General features: G+C 47.2%; 1 protein-coding gene across 2 annotated transcripts in view; it reads right to left on the bottom strand.

Moving 5' to 3' along the window:
• LOC142573164 (PAT complex subunit CCDC47) overlaps positions 1 to 15,685 on the bottom strand; it is an 80,046-nt gene that overhangs the window by 41,559 nt on the left and 22,802 nt on the right. For both annotated transcript variants that reach the window (XM_075682732.1, XM_075682731.1), the window contains exon 6: positions 10,076 to 10,177. In XM_075682732.1, the coding sequence (XP_075538847.1) occupies positions 10,076 to 10,177 (102 nt within the window). The remainder of the gene's footprint in view (positions 1 to 10,075; positions 10,178 to 15,685) is intronic.

Raw genomic sequence — 15,685 nt, 5'->3', positions numbered from 1 at the left:
ACCTCAACGCCACGGTCCACCAGGTTGTCCCTCAACGTACGACAGGCAGCTTCGTAGAGCCTTAGGCCTGAAGCGTCGCTACCCTGACAACAACCGGCATTCAAAAACAACACCCAAAATGAGCGCAAAACAGGCAGCCGCGAAGAGATGTGAGCGCTGTGAGGTGGTACTACTCCGCTCGGTGCACACAGCATCCGAGTTGACGGCGCCCACCGTCCCAGAGGGTGTCGGAGCGCCCGGCGCCAGGTCGCAATACCAGTCAGCCTGTCGCGGCACCCGTGGCCCGTGGCCACCCGGCTCCCAGAGCCGCGACTTCATCAGAGTCAAAGAGATAGAAGAATCTATTTACATAAGAAATTCGGACCACCCACGAGGCTTCCGTACTCACTCGCTTCAGGCTTGCCAATTCTCCGTGGGCGCTAAGCCTTGCTCTCCCAGGATGCAGACCATGTGGCTTTCGTACCGACGAATGTCATTAAAAAAAAACACTTGCTAAAAGGCTTAGCATGTTGACATGTTCAAACACACTACAGCCACCTCGCTCAAGAAAGCACGCCGCCAACGCTAGCGATCAAAATCCACGCTAGCCCTACACTTCGGTTCAAGCAAAGGTCTTGAATGAAGCAAAACTGTTAAATCTATCGTCCGATGCCCCAAGAGGTCCACGTTGGGCAGCCAGATGTGGGGTTCTCTTCCATACTCTTGGGACAAAGGAACGACAACACAGTAGTGCAAACAATCACAAGGGCATTTATTGCACCTTTCATAGCTCAGTGCCTGCTAGCCGAGTTGCTATCCACAAAACATGCCGATGGGCGCGCGACAAATCTAGAAGTCCAACTCACTGCGACCGGATAGCGAGCGAATATGTTCGCCCCACGCTGGATCCCAACGCCTGGTCGTTCGCGCGTACGGTCACGCGAACGGTGGTGCGTTTGAAGGAGGCCACGCGAGACGGTGTCGCAGAAGCATGGATTGGCGCACGCGTGGGACGTCTGCCGCGGTCGCTGGCCGGGCGCCAAGAGGAAGCACGTTGTCTTTCGGCGCCCAAGTAAACCCGCTTGTCGGTGGCGTTAGCAGCGCAACACTTGCGCCATCTCTTGTACTGCGCCTCAACCACTCCGACCGCCGCGGGTGCCAGGCCACGCGGCGAAGCCGGATTACAGGAGACGTGAGCCGTGCGGGAAAACAACATATTAGGAGACGCGTGAGAGTCGCGCATCCCCACAACGCGTTTGCTTCTCTGCTGGAACGGTTTTCTCCAAACCTTGGGCTGCCAAGTCGGGGCTGCAGCCTTCACATGGGCGTGGCCCTTACACAATTCTCTACCGGAATGTTAAATTTACTACATGTTAATGTTAATATATTAAACCACTTACTACAATGTTCCCATGCCATGTTATCGGTTATCAGTTAGCAAACCTTCACAATCGAGCGTTGCGGGGCAGACCAGGATATTTCTTTGTAGGGGGTGCCCACATGTGGCGTGGTTGCACGGTAGCGTCATGCCAGGTGCAGCCGGGCTAAACCACATTTTCTGAAGGGGTGCTGGCAGCTTGCCCGGCCACTGGGCAAGCTGCAATTTTCGTGATCTCGTCATTGATTGGCTATCGGAGCGGTGAAGCCAATCAGTGCCACAGAAAGCGACGTGAGCATTCACAACAGGACGTACCGGACTGCATGCAGCATGTGGGTTTTATTCTACGTTGCGTAGAATAAAAAATCCGTGCTGCGTGCATTGTGCAGAATAAAATTAAAACAGAATTCACACCTCTGATGGTAATCACGTGCATTGCATAAAGCAAACAAAACGAACTAGGTAAAGCATGCCATTTTGCAGGGCCTGCCTCTGCGTACATTCCTGCCATCACATGATGTGCCACACGGTTGCTTGACAAAGTTGTTATGCTGCCAGGTTCCAACTTGACATTCGGGGAAAATGTCCGCTTTGTGGTAGGAGCGGCAGCCTCGTGTGAAGCTGGTTAAATGCTCTGGCGGCGGAGTTCTTGTTCCGCTCTCAGACAAGATTTCAAGATACAGTCAAACCCACTTATAATGATATCGATTTTAACAATATATTGGTTATAACAAAGAAAAGCTACTGCATCGTCAACTTTTGTATGTTTTCAATGGTGAAATAACCTGCTTACTACAATGCGTCGATGTCGTATTATCAGTTATAACGATGAAGTCTGGCTGCTAGGTGTCCGTGCCGAAATGTGAAATCCTTGAAAAGAAAAAAGAAGACAAGAAATTCGAGCCACTGCACGATGGGACACTGCTTCAACAGCTGCCAAGCACTCCTTTTCCAGTCATCTCCATGCGCCTCTCTGCTGCCGCCCTTCCACCCCTCCAAACATGAATGGGCTACACCCATAACTCTAAGCCGCCCCGCCCCACCCTGCAAAACACGAATAGGCTGCGCCAAAGGCGCTGCTCACAGATTGCTGGCATGTTGCTCGCTGGCTCTTCATTCAGTGCAGTTCTGCAAACAGCTTAATCACTCACGTTCGTCTTGGTTTGTTCTGTCGAAATCATTCCTGGCGATGCAGTTTCTCAGCCTCGTTTGAGCAACAGTTGGTTTGACTCGCCACTGAAATGGAAGATGGCTGATGCACCCGCTGATCATCGGAAATGCACAATGTTGCCAGTGAAAAGAAAGCGCACTGCTATACATTTGGAAACTAAGTGGTTCTAACTGATGGGGCGATTGTCGCAGACATGCTTGCATCAGATAGGGATGGCAGCGATGAAGCGGTAGGGCAGGCTGCCTCAATGTTCTCCTCACAGGAGGCCCGTCATATGATTCAGTCCCTCCGGGTCTTTGTTTTCATGAGGAACCTTCCGCTGTACTACGTGGAGTACCTGGATGCCTTGGAGAAGGATGTCAGCAAGCTTTGCGTAAAGCGTGCAAGGCTGACAGACATACGGTTTTCTTGCGCAAGCCAGTGAGAAGTACGTTGCGAGGTGCTTGTGGCGATCTCGCCTCAGCGTTTCTTCTGGATATCTCAAGCTGACAGGCAGCCCCATGGCAGCCTTCTCGCAACTTTAAAAAGTTCCCTTTTGGAGCCACCGAAACAATGCCTCGGCGGTGCTCACATATCGCTTGCCACCGTGACCCCTCTTTGCAGTTGTTATAGCAGTGCCGTTATTTAACGCCGACAGCCACGGCTTGTTACACGCGATCGGAGTGCCCAGGAAGCAGTTAAACGAGTGAACACAATCAGCAGCTGGATGGAGGAAGGAGGTGGGGAGGGGAACTGGCCTTCCCGCCATTACAGTTTTATTACATCAGCTTTGCCATCCCCCCTATTTTGATTTTTTTCATGGAACCTGGTTATAACAATTACCAGCTATAACAATGGAATTTTCGTGGCACTTGAATATTTTTATAAGTGGGTTCAACTGTATCTGCCATTTGGCCCAAAAGCACTTTGAGATAAACGGCAATAAATACATGGCATGTATGGTGAATGGTTCGGTGCCGCGGAAAACTTTTACTTAGCCAATTTTTCAAGATATGCGAGTTCGAGTTAACGGGGTATTACTGTACTTCGCAATATCTCTTCAAACAAGTCAAACAGCAGGTCATCAAAAGTGAGTGAAACTTGCATCTTATGATACTATTGAAGTTCTAGCGCAAAGCTTTGTACCTGTAGTTTCAAATCTAGAATAATATAGCATGCCTACAACGCGAAAAGCACAATTGAGGGATAAACGACTTGTAATATAGTGCCTGCCCTCTTCCGTAAATATCATTGGGTGCACCACTCACTAAATCTGGCTGGAAAACAACGGTTATCTCCACTGTTACCTGGTTGCAACAAGTTTGGTCGACAAACATGAAAGTACATGATAGTGTGCCGTCTTGTTTTTGTTTGGCCCCGTTTTTAGCACTGTTCGTTTTTCCAAGTGATGTACCAGCTAGGTCATCGACATACATTATATATATGCATCAGTTCGTAAACGAAATTTCAGCTTTAAAAACCCTTTAAGGGTCAATGATGTAAATATACGACGCCGCGAACAACTCCAAAAATGGTCGATGCCGTATATTTACGGTGCTGTCTGTACGTTTAAAAGTGTGCCAATTTCCTAACTTTTTCTTTTCTGTCATGTGCTGCCACTATGTGGGAATACAGGGAATTTTTTTCGCGAGCCTCCCTTTATCGGTTTTCGTTACATGGTTTGTTTTAGAACTAGTTTGCTCTCGCGTGTCTATTATTACCGCTCACACATTGGCGCGCACGCGGGCGGGTGGCAGTTTGGGTTTTATTCCGTGGCTGGTTTCGGCTTCTTGCGCTGGCAAAACTGATAGCTGTCTCGTTACTAATCGCTCAAAGGGTGACAGCCTGTCTCTCGCTCGTTTAGTGCTCACAGGGGTGCGCATAGGAAGGATGCCACCGTGCATGCATTTCTGTTGCTTTTTTTTTGGACACTCGCGAAAACTATTAGCCTCTGGTTGGCGATAAGCGATGAAGATTAGTGGAAGTTTGTCACATGTTTTGCTTTTTTGACAGGCACACAACCACACAGTTTTCTTGAGTGCGTGCACCTATGCAGTTCTATTACACTATGTATGTAGTCACACAGTTGGAGACGTTGATGCACAAAATGCTTAGGCGAGGGTCCGAGATGTTCGTGCGTGATGTGCTTGATCGACGAGTCAGAGACTCTTATGCGCGAAATGGTTAGCTGCGTGTCTGAGGATTGCATGCACAATGTGCTTCGTCAAGAATTCCAAAACATAGAGTGCTGATAAGGCCTAGCCACATGTCCGAGGATTCCACGTGCGAATCTTGGTCGCGAAGTCCGCGTCACCAATGCTCGTAATGCTTAGCCGCGGCTCTGAGACGTCCACAAACGTAGAGATCAGTCCCTCTTCTACGATGTCCGCACTTTGACACGTCGAGATTATGGTGAGTGGAGACTTCCAGGCTCACGAGGTGCAAAGACCTGAGCAGACGACGCGAGTGCCCGACCAATGGCGAACTGGAGGTGCGGCCAATCGCAGACTCCGGCACGACCTTCAATCATTTGCTTTTTGTGTGCTTGTTTCTGTTTCTGGTAGGAGATCATAGGAAATAGCTGAAGCGGCAAATTTGAAGATGGAGAAATGAGCTTTCCAACGAGACCAGATGGCGGCGCTCGGCTGCGCCATTTCAGAGATATTCTGGCTTGAAAAACACTGTTCTTTCCTGCTTTTTGTAAAATTTTTCGCTACCTTCACTGATAAAACAAATTTTTTAAAGCACTTCTACGTGGTTTATAGGGATGATATTTCGGAATTAGATAGAAAAGAATTATAGAAACTGAAAATGTGATTTTCAAAAAATCTATTTTTTGGCCATTTTTCGCAATGCGAAAGCCACGTCCCCCTTAAGCAAAGTGTTGCCTCGGCAATGCAAAAACATACATGCTCGTTAAAGCATGCTTGTTTGGTGAGTACTAGGAGCTTATTTTTGAGTGGTGTACAACCTATATATATATATATATATATATATATATATATATACACGAAGAGTAGCCTGCCTGCGCGACAGCGCCATCACTACTGGTATGAGCTTGTGGTTGCTGTCCTTGGCTGAACGCTTGTGGCTGCTAACCATTCACCTACACCCGTTACATAGTATTGTAAGGATAAAGAATTGCACTAGAAAGTTGCATCGCCATGGCGTGTCTCAAAGCCAGAAGACTGGCATGCTAGAAAGCGCCGTTCACCATCGTGTGGCCTGTTCGCCCATCCAGCTGAGCTGTCGTTGCTCAGCTGCATAATAAACGTCGTCACAGTATACATATACAGTCGCCGACTGATTTTTTTGGACTCCAAGAATTTGGACATTCTTGATTATTCAGTCTGCTTCGCAGCACTCCCATTCTCCCCATAGACCATAATGTATAACTGCCGGAAGTTTGGACACCTTGCAACATTTCGTCTGATTTTTCGGACACTCCTTGAGCCAACTCAATCGAGAGCATCATGCACTGACTCTGACAGGTGCATGGTTCGACTCGCTGAACGCCATTCTTGTTTCGAACAGAGCCTCCTTGCTGCACTAGTGCAAATCCCCGCTCATCATCATCGTTTCTGCCTGGTTCGATAGAGTGGCTACAGCAGTTCCAGTCTCAGCTTAGCAGGGCATGTCAAGACTATCCAGCAACTGATTTGTTTCTTTCTTTGTGCACGATGCTGCGAGTAGGCCACTTTTTCGTTTGTGCGACTGGTGTCGGCGTGAAGGCATCGTGGTGTTTGCTTTGTGTGCTGTGTCGCGGTTGCGATGATCCAACGCGGGATACGGAAACATCGCGTCAAGTGTCTAATGGCACCGATAGTGCTCGCGCAGACTGCGCTGCGGAATGCTGGCAAGCGGGTGCCGGGAGGCCTAGGATTTGTCACCTTCTGGTGTGCTCCCTCCCTACTGAAGCCGAAAATGTTCTGCGGAGACCTGCGCAATGGTTACATTGCGATTCCGGACACCGTCTCATATGACAGTTTCACAGGTGCTGACACTGCTGTATTGACGTGTGCAGAACTCGACGACAGCAAGATCATTCGTCAGGTTTCTGCTGCACCTCCGTCCGAGTCGCAAGATGACGCACCATGTGCTACGCTGCCATCGCATGCAGAGTGTGTACAAGCAGTGATTCAGGCTTATCTGATTGCGCATAAACGGAACAGCGTGCAATGGCGCATTCACGATTTCTTCAAGCCTACTGCCGAGCCCGAATAAGTGCGTGGAAATAAAGGATTTCTTTTTTTTTTCTTAATCTGCTTTTTCGGACACATGTTTATTCGGACATTTCCGCAGTCACTGTGAGGTGCGAATAAACGGTCGGCGACTGTATACTGTATTTACTTGCATAATGATCTCACCCCTATATTTTGTCATCAAAATTCGACCTTTTTTCTTTCCCGTGTAATGATCACATCCTGAACTTGCCGCAGCAATACGTCATGTGCCCAGTCTAGCTAATGATGATCGCACTTACCATCTGTTGAATGCTATGCGAACGACTCTTGAAGACATACCAAGCGGTCTGCAAGCACAAAACATTCTTAAGGGGGGACGTGGCTTTGAAAATCAACTTCCTTATTTCTTCATGGATTTTGATGAAAATTGACACAAATGTTTAGAATGTCTCTCTGATGCTTCCATAAAAGTTTCAGAGCTATATCTTGAGAAAATTTTATTCAATTTTATTGAGCAGAATTTTTTCCCCTCTTACTTTCTGGAGAGCCTGGGGAACTTAAAAAACATGATAGAAAGCTTGTTAAGTATTGGCTGCATAGCTAAATGCATGCTGAAGGTCGTAACATTCTTGCTTTTTCTTTTTGCTACACAAATTTTTTGGAGTGCCATATTTTATGTTAACTTCACATCAAGCACACATTTGGGGTAGACGAATAGCCATATTGTAAACATACAAAGAGTCGAGATAAGAAAGCGAGAATGTCACAACCTGCACTGCAGCCCAAGAAATGTGACAAAAAAAAATGGAGTCAAAATATGTTAAACGGTAACGAAGAAATCAGCTCTAGAAACTGAGCAGAAAGGCAGAAAGACAGTTTTGAGAAAACGGCTCTCAAAGTTTGACCTTCTCTTCAGTTCTCTAAAAGGCACCAAATTTGTAGTCTTTGGGGTGTTTTGTGATGTGGGGCTTCTTGTACATGTGGCCTCTGGTCTGGGGTGCTTCACCCCCCCCCCCCCCCCTTTGCTTTTTATAGGGCATTCTTTGCTGCTTTTGCTCTACAAAGAGCATGGTGCCTAGGTTTCAAACCAAGTGAGGTGCAGAGCTCTGTGTGAGCATGAATATAGTGTCAGTGTACATTCAGGCAGCCTGTACCTGCAGGCTGCCCGATTGATAGCAATCTCCAGTACAATCAGTGAGAATTTTTTTTCTTTTTTGTAGAATTGACCATGCTACTGAATGAAGGCTCTGAGTGTCAGCAGCCTCCCAAGTCATCGTTAGTTGACAATGGCTGTAGAACTTAGGATCAGAGAGCCAGTGATAGATATACAGCTGCTAGGTGCTTTCCAGAATTTTACTTTTGTATGATGCCTCGATCACTTCTGCAACCAGGTGTCTGTGCCAGCCTAAGGGGCCTAGTGAACAGAGCTCATGATGAGGTTCTCTTTATGAAGGTGTGGTATGATAGATATTGTTACGAGCTATCGTGAAACTATGATAATAGAGTGAACGCGCAATATGCTTGGTTGTGAGTCCGAAGTGCCGATGTGCGAAATGCATAGCCACAGATACAAGGAGCAGATGCACGAAGTACCTAGCCGCGCAGTCTGAGGTGCCGACGCGCAAAAGTCCTAGCCGCTGGCTCGAGGAGTCGACATTCGATGCGCTTATTCGCACAGTCGGAGGCGCCGAAGAATAAAATGATTAGGTGAGGGTCCAAGAAGTCCGCGCACGATGTGCATGATCGCCGAGTCGGAGACTCCCTATGCGTGAAATGTTTAGCCGCGTGTCCGAGGATTGCGTGCGCAATGTGCTTCGTCACGAACTCCGAAACACCGAGTGCTGAAAGGCTTAGCCGCATGTCCGAGGATTCCTCGCGTGAATCTTGGTCGCGAAGGAATCTTGGAATGCTTAGCCGCGAGTCTGAAACGTCAACAAGCGTAGGGATCGGCCACCAATGTCCTTGTAGCACCCGTTTTGACATGTCGAGATTACGGCAAGTGGAGACGTCCAGACTTGCGAGGTGCAAAGAGCCGAGCAGACGACGCGAGCGCCAGACCAATGGCGAACCGCGTTGGAGTCATGTGGCGGGCGCGGCCAATCGCAGACTCCGGCACGATCTTCAATCATTTGCTTTTTGTGCGCTTGTTTCTGTATGGAGGAGATCGCTGACGCGGCAAATTCGAAGACGGAAAAATGCGCTTTCCAACGAGACCAAGATGGCGGCGCTCGATCGCGCCGTTCCGGAGATATTGTGGCGTGAAAAACGCTGCTCTTTCTTGATTTCCGCGAGATTTTTCACCACCCTGGCTGATAAAACGAATTTTTTAGAGCACTTCTAAGTGGTTTACAGTGATGATATTTGGGTATCAGATAGAAAAAGGGTTATAAAAACTGAAAATGCGATTTCCAAAAAATCAATTTTTTGGCATTTTTCGCGATGCGAAAGCCGTGTCTACCCTTAAGCAGATGCTCCAATTCATTCCTTTCATCACTTTCCACACTTCCATGAAAAAAAGAAGATACAACCAAACTTCCCTTGGCTTTGCCTTCCCTTGGCCTTGCCAGCACGAAATGCCAAGTTCATCGTGATGCCGCATTTAAAAGGAAAGTGATCATGTGTGCGGAGACAGACGGAAGTCGGGCTGTATCATGGGCATTTGGAGTACCCGAAACTCGTGTGCGGGACTGGCACAAACAGAGATGGCTTTTGGCTTTTGCCAGCAAAGCAACACATTTGACCGAAGCAGGACGTATTTGCGATGATCCACTTCGACGATACGATTGCCTCAGCCCTATCTTGAAAGCGACCTCCAATGTGGACAGAGTTTGCCGCGCGCTCTTTGTCACCGCTTATAGTTCGCGTTCAAGAGAGAGGCAGCTGTTGCCACATTTGCTCACTCCAGCATTTTGACAGCGCGTTTCCACGGTGATCGAGTGAGATGCGCTCATGTTTGCTTGTGCACATGTGACACTGTGCTTGTTAATTTAGTTAGTACTGTACTGCACGGGTTCGCATTACAATCAGTGTACATTAGAATAGAGTAAATAAGGCGATTTGTGATGTGTGCGACTGCGGCTTCGACGTATGGTATCGACAAGTCTGGCAGGGCATTTTGGTTTGCGGCCTTGGCCCTCACGGCCCCGGGGGCGGCGGCTCTGTTTCACATTAGAACTCCATTAGCTCAGTACTTTTGCTAGCTTTGATACCGAATATAGGTCAAGATCCTTTGGTCACGAATACAGGTCAATGGTGAATTATGGGTAACATTTCCAAAAAAAAGAAGGTCTACCTATATTCGAATAAATATGGTAATTGTTGGATAATTGTTCCGGTCTATGCTTGTGTATCACAGTCAGGAGAGAGGAGAAAGGTCACCCGTACCAGGTCGGCCATGGTTTTGTGCAGTCGGGCGGCTGTCTTCTTTGTGGCCAAGCACATGACGAAGCCATCCATGGACAGAGGACTCATTGTCACCCGGATCACCTGCACAGCACCATGCACACAGCTGAGCTTGCATGTCGGCCTGCTACTGTAGTTGCACCAAGATGGCGCAACCACGAGCACAACATGGAGACCTATTTCTTCTTGGGGTTTCCAAACATTATGACTCTGACTCATCAATGATGCCAAAGAAACCACATAGCTTTCATCTCGAGGTACCAAAATAACAAACCGTCCCATCAACGTCCCCTTTGTTTTTCTTTTTCTACACTCTTAATTTTCATCTTCAGTCATGTTTCAAGGCGGGATATGGTATCAATCAAATATCAATTCAATTCAATTCGGTCTTAGAATCGAACAGTCACTATCTGTAAAGGTGAATATTTTTCGAAGTACGCTTTGAATATTTCAAGATGCTTACTGCGCCCAATTACGGTAAGCATAAAATTCGAGCAAGTGTATAGAATATTTACACTCCAGCAGGCATAGTATATACATAAAACATGAGCTCGCGTAGTGGCAGCCATATTTTACGGGCTGTACAGTTATCATTTGTGCTCTCTGAAGAGTGCCATGTATGCAAAGAGTGCCATGTTTGCTGCTAATGCTCCATTTGTGCTTTTAATAAACAAAACTTTATAACGCACCATGTGATGACAGAAACTTTCTAACTTTATGAATACAGCTAAACCTCAATAAAATGAAGTGGGCAAAATTGGCAATTTCCTTCGTTATGTTGAAATTTTGTTGTATTGAAATTCGAAGTACAGCCACTGATTGATTTTTGTTACATGGGAAGGAGCCACCAGATTTTCTGAATTATTGGGCAATCGAAAAGAGCAAGTTTAAATGAGAAAACAATTCATTTTGATAAGTTTGGGAGTTGGCAACTAATAATACAGTTTCATGTCACGTACGTCGACGATATCTTCTCATCGGCAGTACAAATTAAGCGAAGCAAGTCAGGCTTTTGCGTGCACTCCACCCCGGTGACTCACAGCACTGCCCGTACCGGTACAACGCTATCAGGAAAAGCACCGGCAGCGAACGCTTTGTCTGCCTCTCGCTCCAATGGGGCACTGAAACTTGAGAGTAGGCAACCTCCAATACTAAATGCGCGGTAAGACAGCTTACATGGTGCCACACCGTCTTGGCACGCCACTCTTTGGACACGTGGCAGATTACCTCTAAAGCAGAGTGTGTGGTGGCACAGTTGAGACACATGCCAACTTACCCCCTCTCCCCCTGCCTTCTCCTTGCACGTGCGAGCTTGCTTCCCTCCCCCTATTTCCCTTTGCTCACGCGGGAAGGCGGCACTCATAAAGCCACCATATTTTTTGTCACTCTCGCACACTTTCACTCGCACCTTAAGCACACAGTGCGTGGGGTACGATAAGATCTTATCACACTTGAATTAAAAAACTAAATTGTAGGGTTTTACATGCCAAAACCACTTTCTGATTATGAGGCACGCCGTAGTGGAGGACTCCGGAAATTTCGACCACCTGGAGTTCTTTAGCGTGCATCTAAATCTAAGTACACAGGTGTTTTCGCATTTCGCCCCCATTGAAATGTGGCCGCCGTGGCCGGGATTCGATCCCGCGACCTCGTGCTCACCAGCCTAACACCATAGCCACTGAGCAACCACAGCGGGTCTTATCACACTTGAACTTTACGCGAAACATGTTGCGGCTCAATTTTGACGCTCACTCTCATGCACAGTGTGCAATTGGAGAGGTGCGTTTGGAAGCAGCTGCTTCTAATTCAATCATTTGGCCATCTGCATCTGCTGAAGTTTCCATTTACTGACTCAGCATTTCTTGCGGCGGCAGTGAAATTTCGTTATATTGAAATCGCATACAAACTCACTTCGTTATATTGAGGTTCTAAATACATGGTGTTATATGGACAAGAGATTATGAAAAGGTAAATATTTCATTATATCGAGAATTTCGTAGTATTGAAGTTCGTTATATCAAGGTTTAACTGCACTAGGATGTGAACATCGTTTTATATTAATTGTGATTATGGCTGTTCATTATTTAAAAACGATTCAATATTCCATTTGCTTATGGCAACAATTGCTCCTTATTCAATTCAGTATCAAAAATCACTATTTGCACACCCCTGTAAGCATTAAAGGGCTCCTCACCAGCTCTGGCCATATTGAGCTGACAAGTGTCGTGCATACAATGCACGCTAACAATCGTGTCTACTAAGTATTATATCGCTACGCGTGGCGGAAAGAGCTGAAATTTCAAACTGAACACTGTTTGCCCTTTTCCTCGCTGCACTCCAAGCCCGTGGGATGACGTACACATGCTAGTGCGCCTATGTACATGTGTCATTGCTGTGATGTCGCTCTGAGTGACTTGCGACTTCGAGAATTATTCAAGGCAACATCTGTTATTTGTGTAATGTATTGCATCGATAGATGAATTAAGGTTTATAGAAATAATAAAACACACAAAGCGAATGTCTGCGTGTATTCCATTTTGTCTTCTTGTTCCCACGTCGTGCAGTTGTGCGCTCTGATACTGAAACTAGGCCATGTTCTACCATGTTCCAGCATGTAATTATGCTCTGTGATCCACTTGTGTCTGTCTCAGTGTTGATGTAGCACTGACTTATTCCGCTAGTCAGGTGTTCTCATGCACAACATGCACAATTATGCGCTGCGCAAAACGAGACAAACACAACAGCTTACATCCAATGGATGTATGGATGGATGGATGCTATGAGTGTCCCTTTTGGAACGGGGCACTGGGTTGTGCCACCAAGCTCTTATTTTCTACCCATGTTAAAAAAACAAAAAAAAGGAAAGGAAAAAAAACCCCAAGGAATTCTCACAACCAAAGTTTCTGAACCCCCATGTGAACTTTGTTTTTGTATGCCTCCGTTGTTTGTCGTTTCCCTACTTTTCTTCCACCAATCTAATCGCGTTTTACTAATCTCTATTACGGACATGTTTACTTTCTCCTTGCTCTCGCTGAACCCAAGGGCTTCAAGGAGGCCAGTGATGCCTAAATCAACCACTGGGCAGATTTATTCACATTCTAATACAACATGCTCCATCATTTCCCTAGCTTTACCACAGCAAGCACATGCTTCTTCTTCCTTCTTATATCTCGCTTTATAAGTGCATGTTCTAAGGCATGCTGATCTCGCTTCGAAAAGTAGTGAGCTTCCATTTGAGCTATCATAAATTGTTTCTTTCCCGATCTTGTTTTTCCTCTTTTGTTTCCCTCTTGTGCAACACCGTCAGCGGAAGTTCGATGCACAGCACAAAAGTGAAGTAAAAAATGAAGGTGGGGCCGTGATGTATGTGTCACCCAATCCTCGAGATCCGGTACGGGAGAACGCAGGGAAGGAATTTCGCTTACAGAGGCTAGACGTGGCAAGTGGAGAGAGTGTATCTCTTGGCAGTGGAGCTCACCTCCTGAAATCATGGGTTCGCGGCACTGAAACATTTGTATCTCGGCTAGTAATGAACCAACTTGAAAAAAATTCTTGTGGCTGAACACTCCTTAGAGGGCACGAAACAACTTCCAGTGTAAACCAAAATTTGCTAAGGGGCCTGGTGAGAGGCCATTTAAGGTAGCTGCTCTAATCTTCTCTAAGGCATTTATGTATGCTTCCTGTAATCCTTGACTGCGCAATGCTTCTATGTCTGCTGAATAAAATTATTTTTATTCGAGCCCACTTATAACGAACCTGAACGTCACACGGCGTCAATTCATTATATATCCCGAAATTCGTAGTAAGAGGACTAGAGCTAAAAAAGAAAGAGTTGCTAGTCCAAATACAAAATTAATTTCTTTGCAAAAAATTTTGTGATGCTTGTCTGTTTCTACAGTGCAGATCCGATGAGGGCTGTCTCCAGCTTATTTAAAGCAGAAGTGTGCTCTTCACCGAGGTGCTTGGCATGGGCAAGTTGCCAGAGGCTGTCTATGTAGCCCATTGCTACAGGGGGGTGGTGGTTCCAAGGTTTCATTGTCATCAGATTGTTCCGTGTCGCTCTCAGGCTGCACTTTGCAAACGATGCCCTCATCCATGCATGGTTCCGCAATGTCAGCGTCTTCATCAGCATAAATAATATCATCCCACGTCATGGCACCCTGTGTCGGAGATGAAGCACTGCCACAAATCGCTGGCTGACTGATTCTCTTTGGAGCTTCAGGCTCGACATCAAGTACTATGTCGACGAAGCTGGCTATGCGGAAACAGTTCTTCAAGTAAACTGGGCAAACTGGGCGGAGTTGACTTGCAGAACTGTTTCCGCATCTCTGAGGCTGAATACTGTTTGCACCATCTCAAAGGCTGAATACGTAATACTCAAAAGTGGCAAGGTGGTGGCCAGGCTGCCAGAAACGATGAGCAAACACTCCACAATGCAGTGCCTGTACGTAACATGCCTAAATAAAGTGGCTGCACTTTCGTAGTGGTATTGTGCAGCAGGAAATGTAGAGTCACTGCCGTCAGAGAAGTTTGCACTTCGTGCACTGAGTAGTTGTCGAGTACAAGCAGCATGTGCCTGCCTTGCCTCTGCATGTCGTGGTCATGCTCACCCAGCCACTCTGCGAATAAATTGTGGGTCATCCACGCCTTGTCATTGTGCCTGTAGCAAGCGCACGGGCACAGCCCCAAAGGCAATGCAGCTTTTTTATTTTCCGGCGTGGGGTTCTCCTCCGTGCTCTTGGGACAAAGGAACGACAACAAAGTAGTACGAACAATCACAAGGGCATTTATTGCACCTTTCATAGATCAATGCCTGCTAGCCGAGTTGCTATCCACAAAACATGCCGATGGGCGCGCGACAAATCTAGAAGTCCGACTCACCGCGACCGGATAGTGAGCGAATATGGTCGCCCCATGCTGGATCCCAACGCCTGGTCATTCGCGTGTACGGTCATGCGAACGGTGGCGCGCTCGAAGGCGGCCACGCGAGACAGTCTCGCAGAAGCATGGATCGGCGCACACACGGGACGTCCGCCGCATTCTCCGGCCCGTCGCCCAAGAGCGAGCGTGTTCTCCCTTGCGCTCAAGTAACCCCGCCGCAGCGCAACACTCACGTCATCTCTCACACTGCGCTTCAACCACTCCGACCGCTGCGTGCGCGGCGAAGCCACACGGAGACGGGGGCTATGCGGGAAAACAAGATATCAGGGGACGCGCGAGAGTCGCGCATCCCCACACTGTTTACAAAGGGTATGCGCTGGTCCCTGCCATCCATGTTAAGTGCACAGAAGTGCTCTAATGCGTACTTTACTGTGTTTGCCACCAGTGCATGAGTTGCCTTTCATGGCGTGCGTTTTGTCCGGCAGCCTCTGACAAAATAATGCAGTTTTGTCTGCGTTATACACGTCCTGCTCAGCACAGCTTGCAATAATGGCTCGGTTTGTCACAAGCCAACAGGCAACGTCTTGGTATCTTGCTGAATCCACCTCGCTGACAATCGATTTAAAAACAATCCCATGCCACACTTTGAACCAATGTAGCAAGCCACTGCATGGGCAGAAGTCGGGAAAATCAAGTAGGAATGCAAAGTTC

This window comes from Dermacentor variabilis, chromosome 2 (assembly GCF_050947875.1).
Source record: "Dermacentor variabilis isolate Ectoservices chromosome 2, ASM5094787v1, whole genome shotgun sequence".
NCBI classification, from domain to species: domain Eukaryota; kingdom Metazoa; phylum Arthropoda; class Arachnida; order Ixodida; family Ixodidae; genus Dermacentor; species Dermacentor variabilis.
The sequence above is the reverse complement of the archived record's forward strand: the minus strand, read 5'-3'. Positions and strand labels throughout refer to the sequence as shown.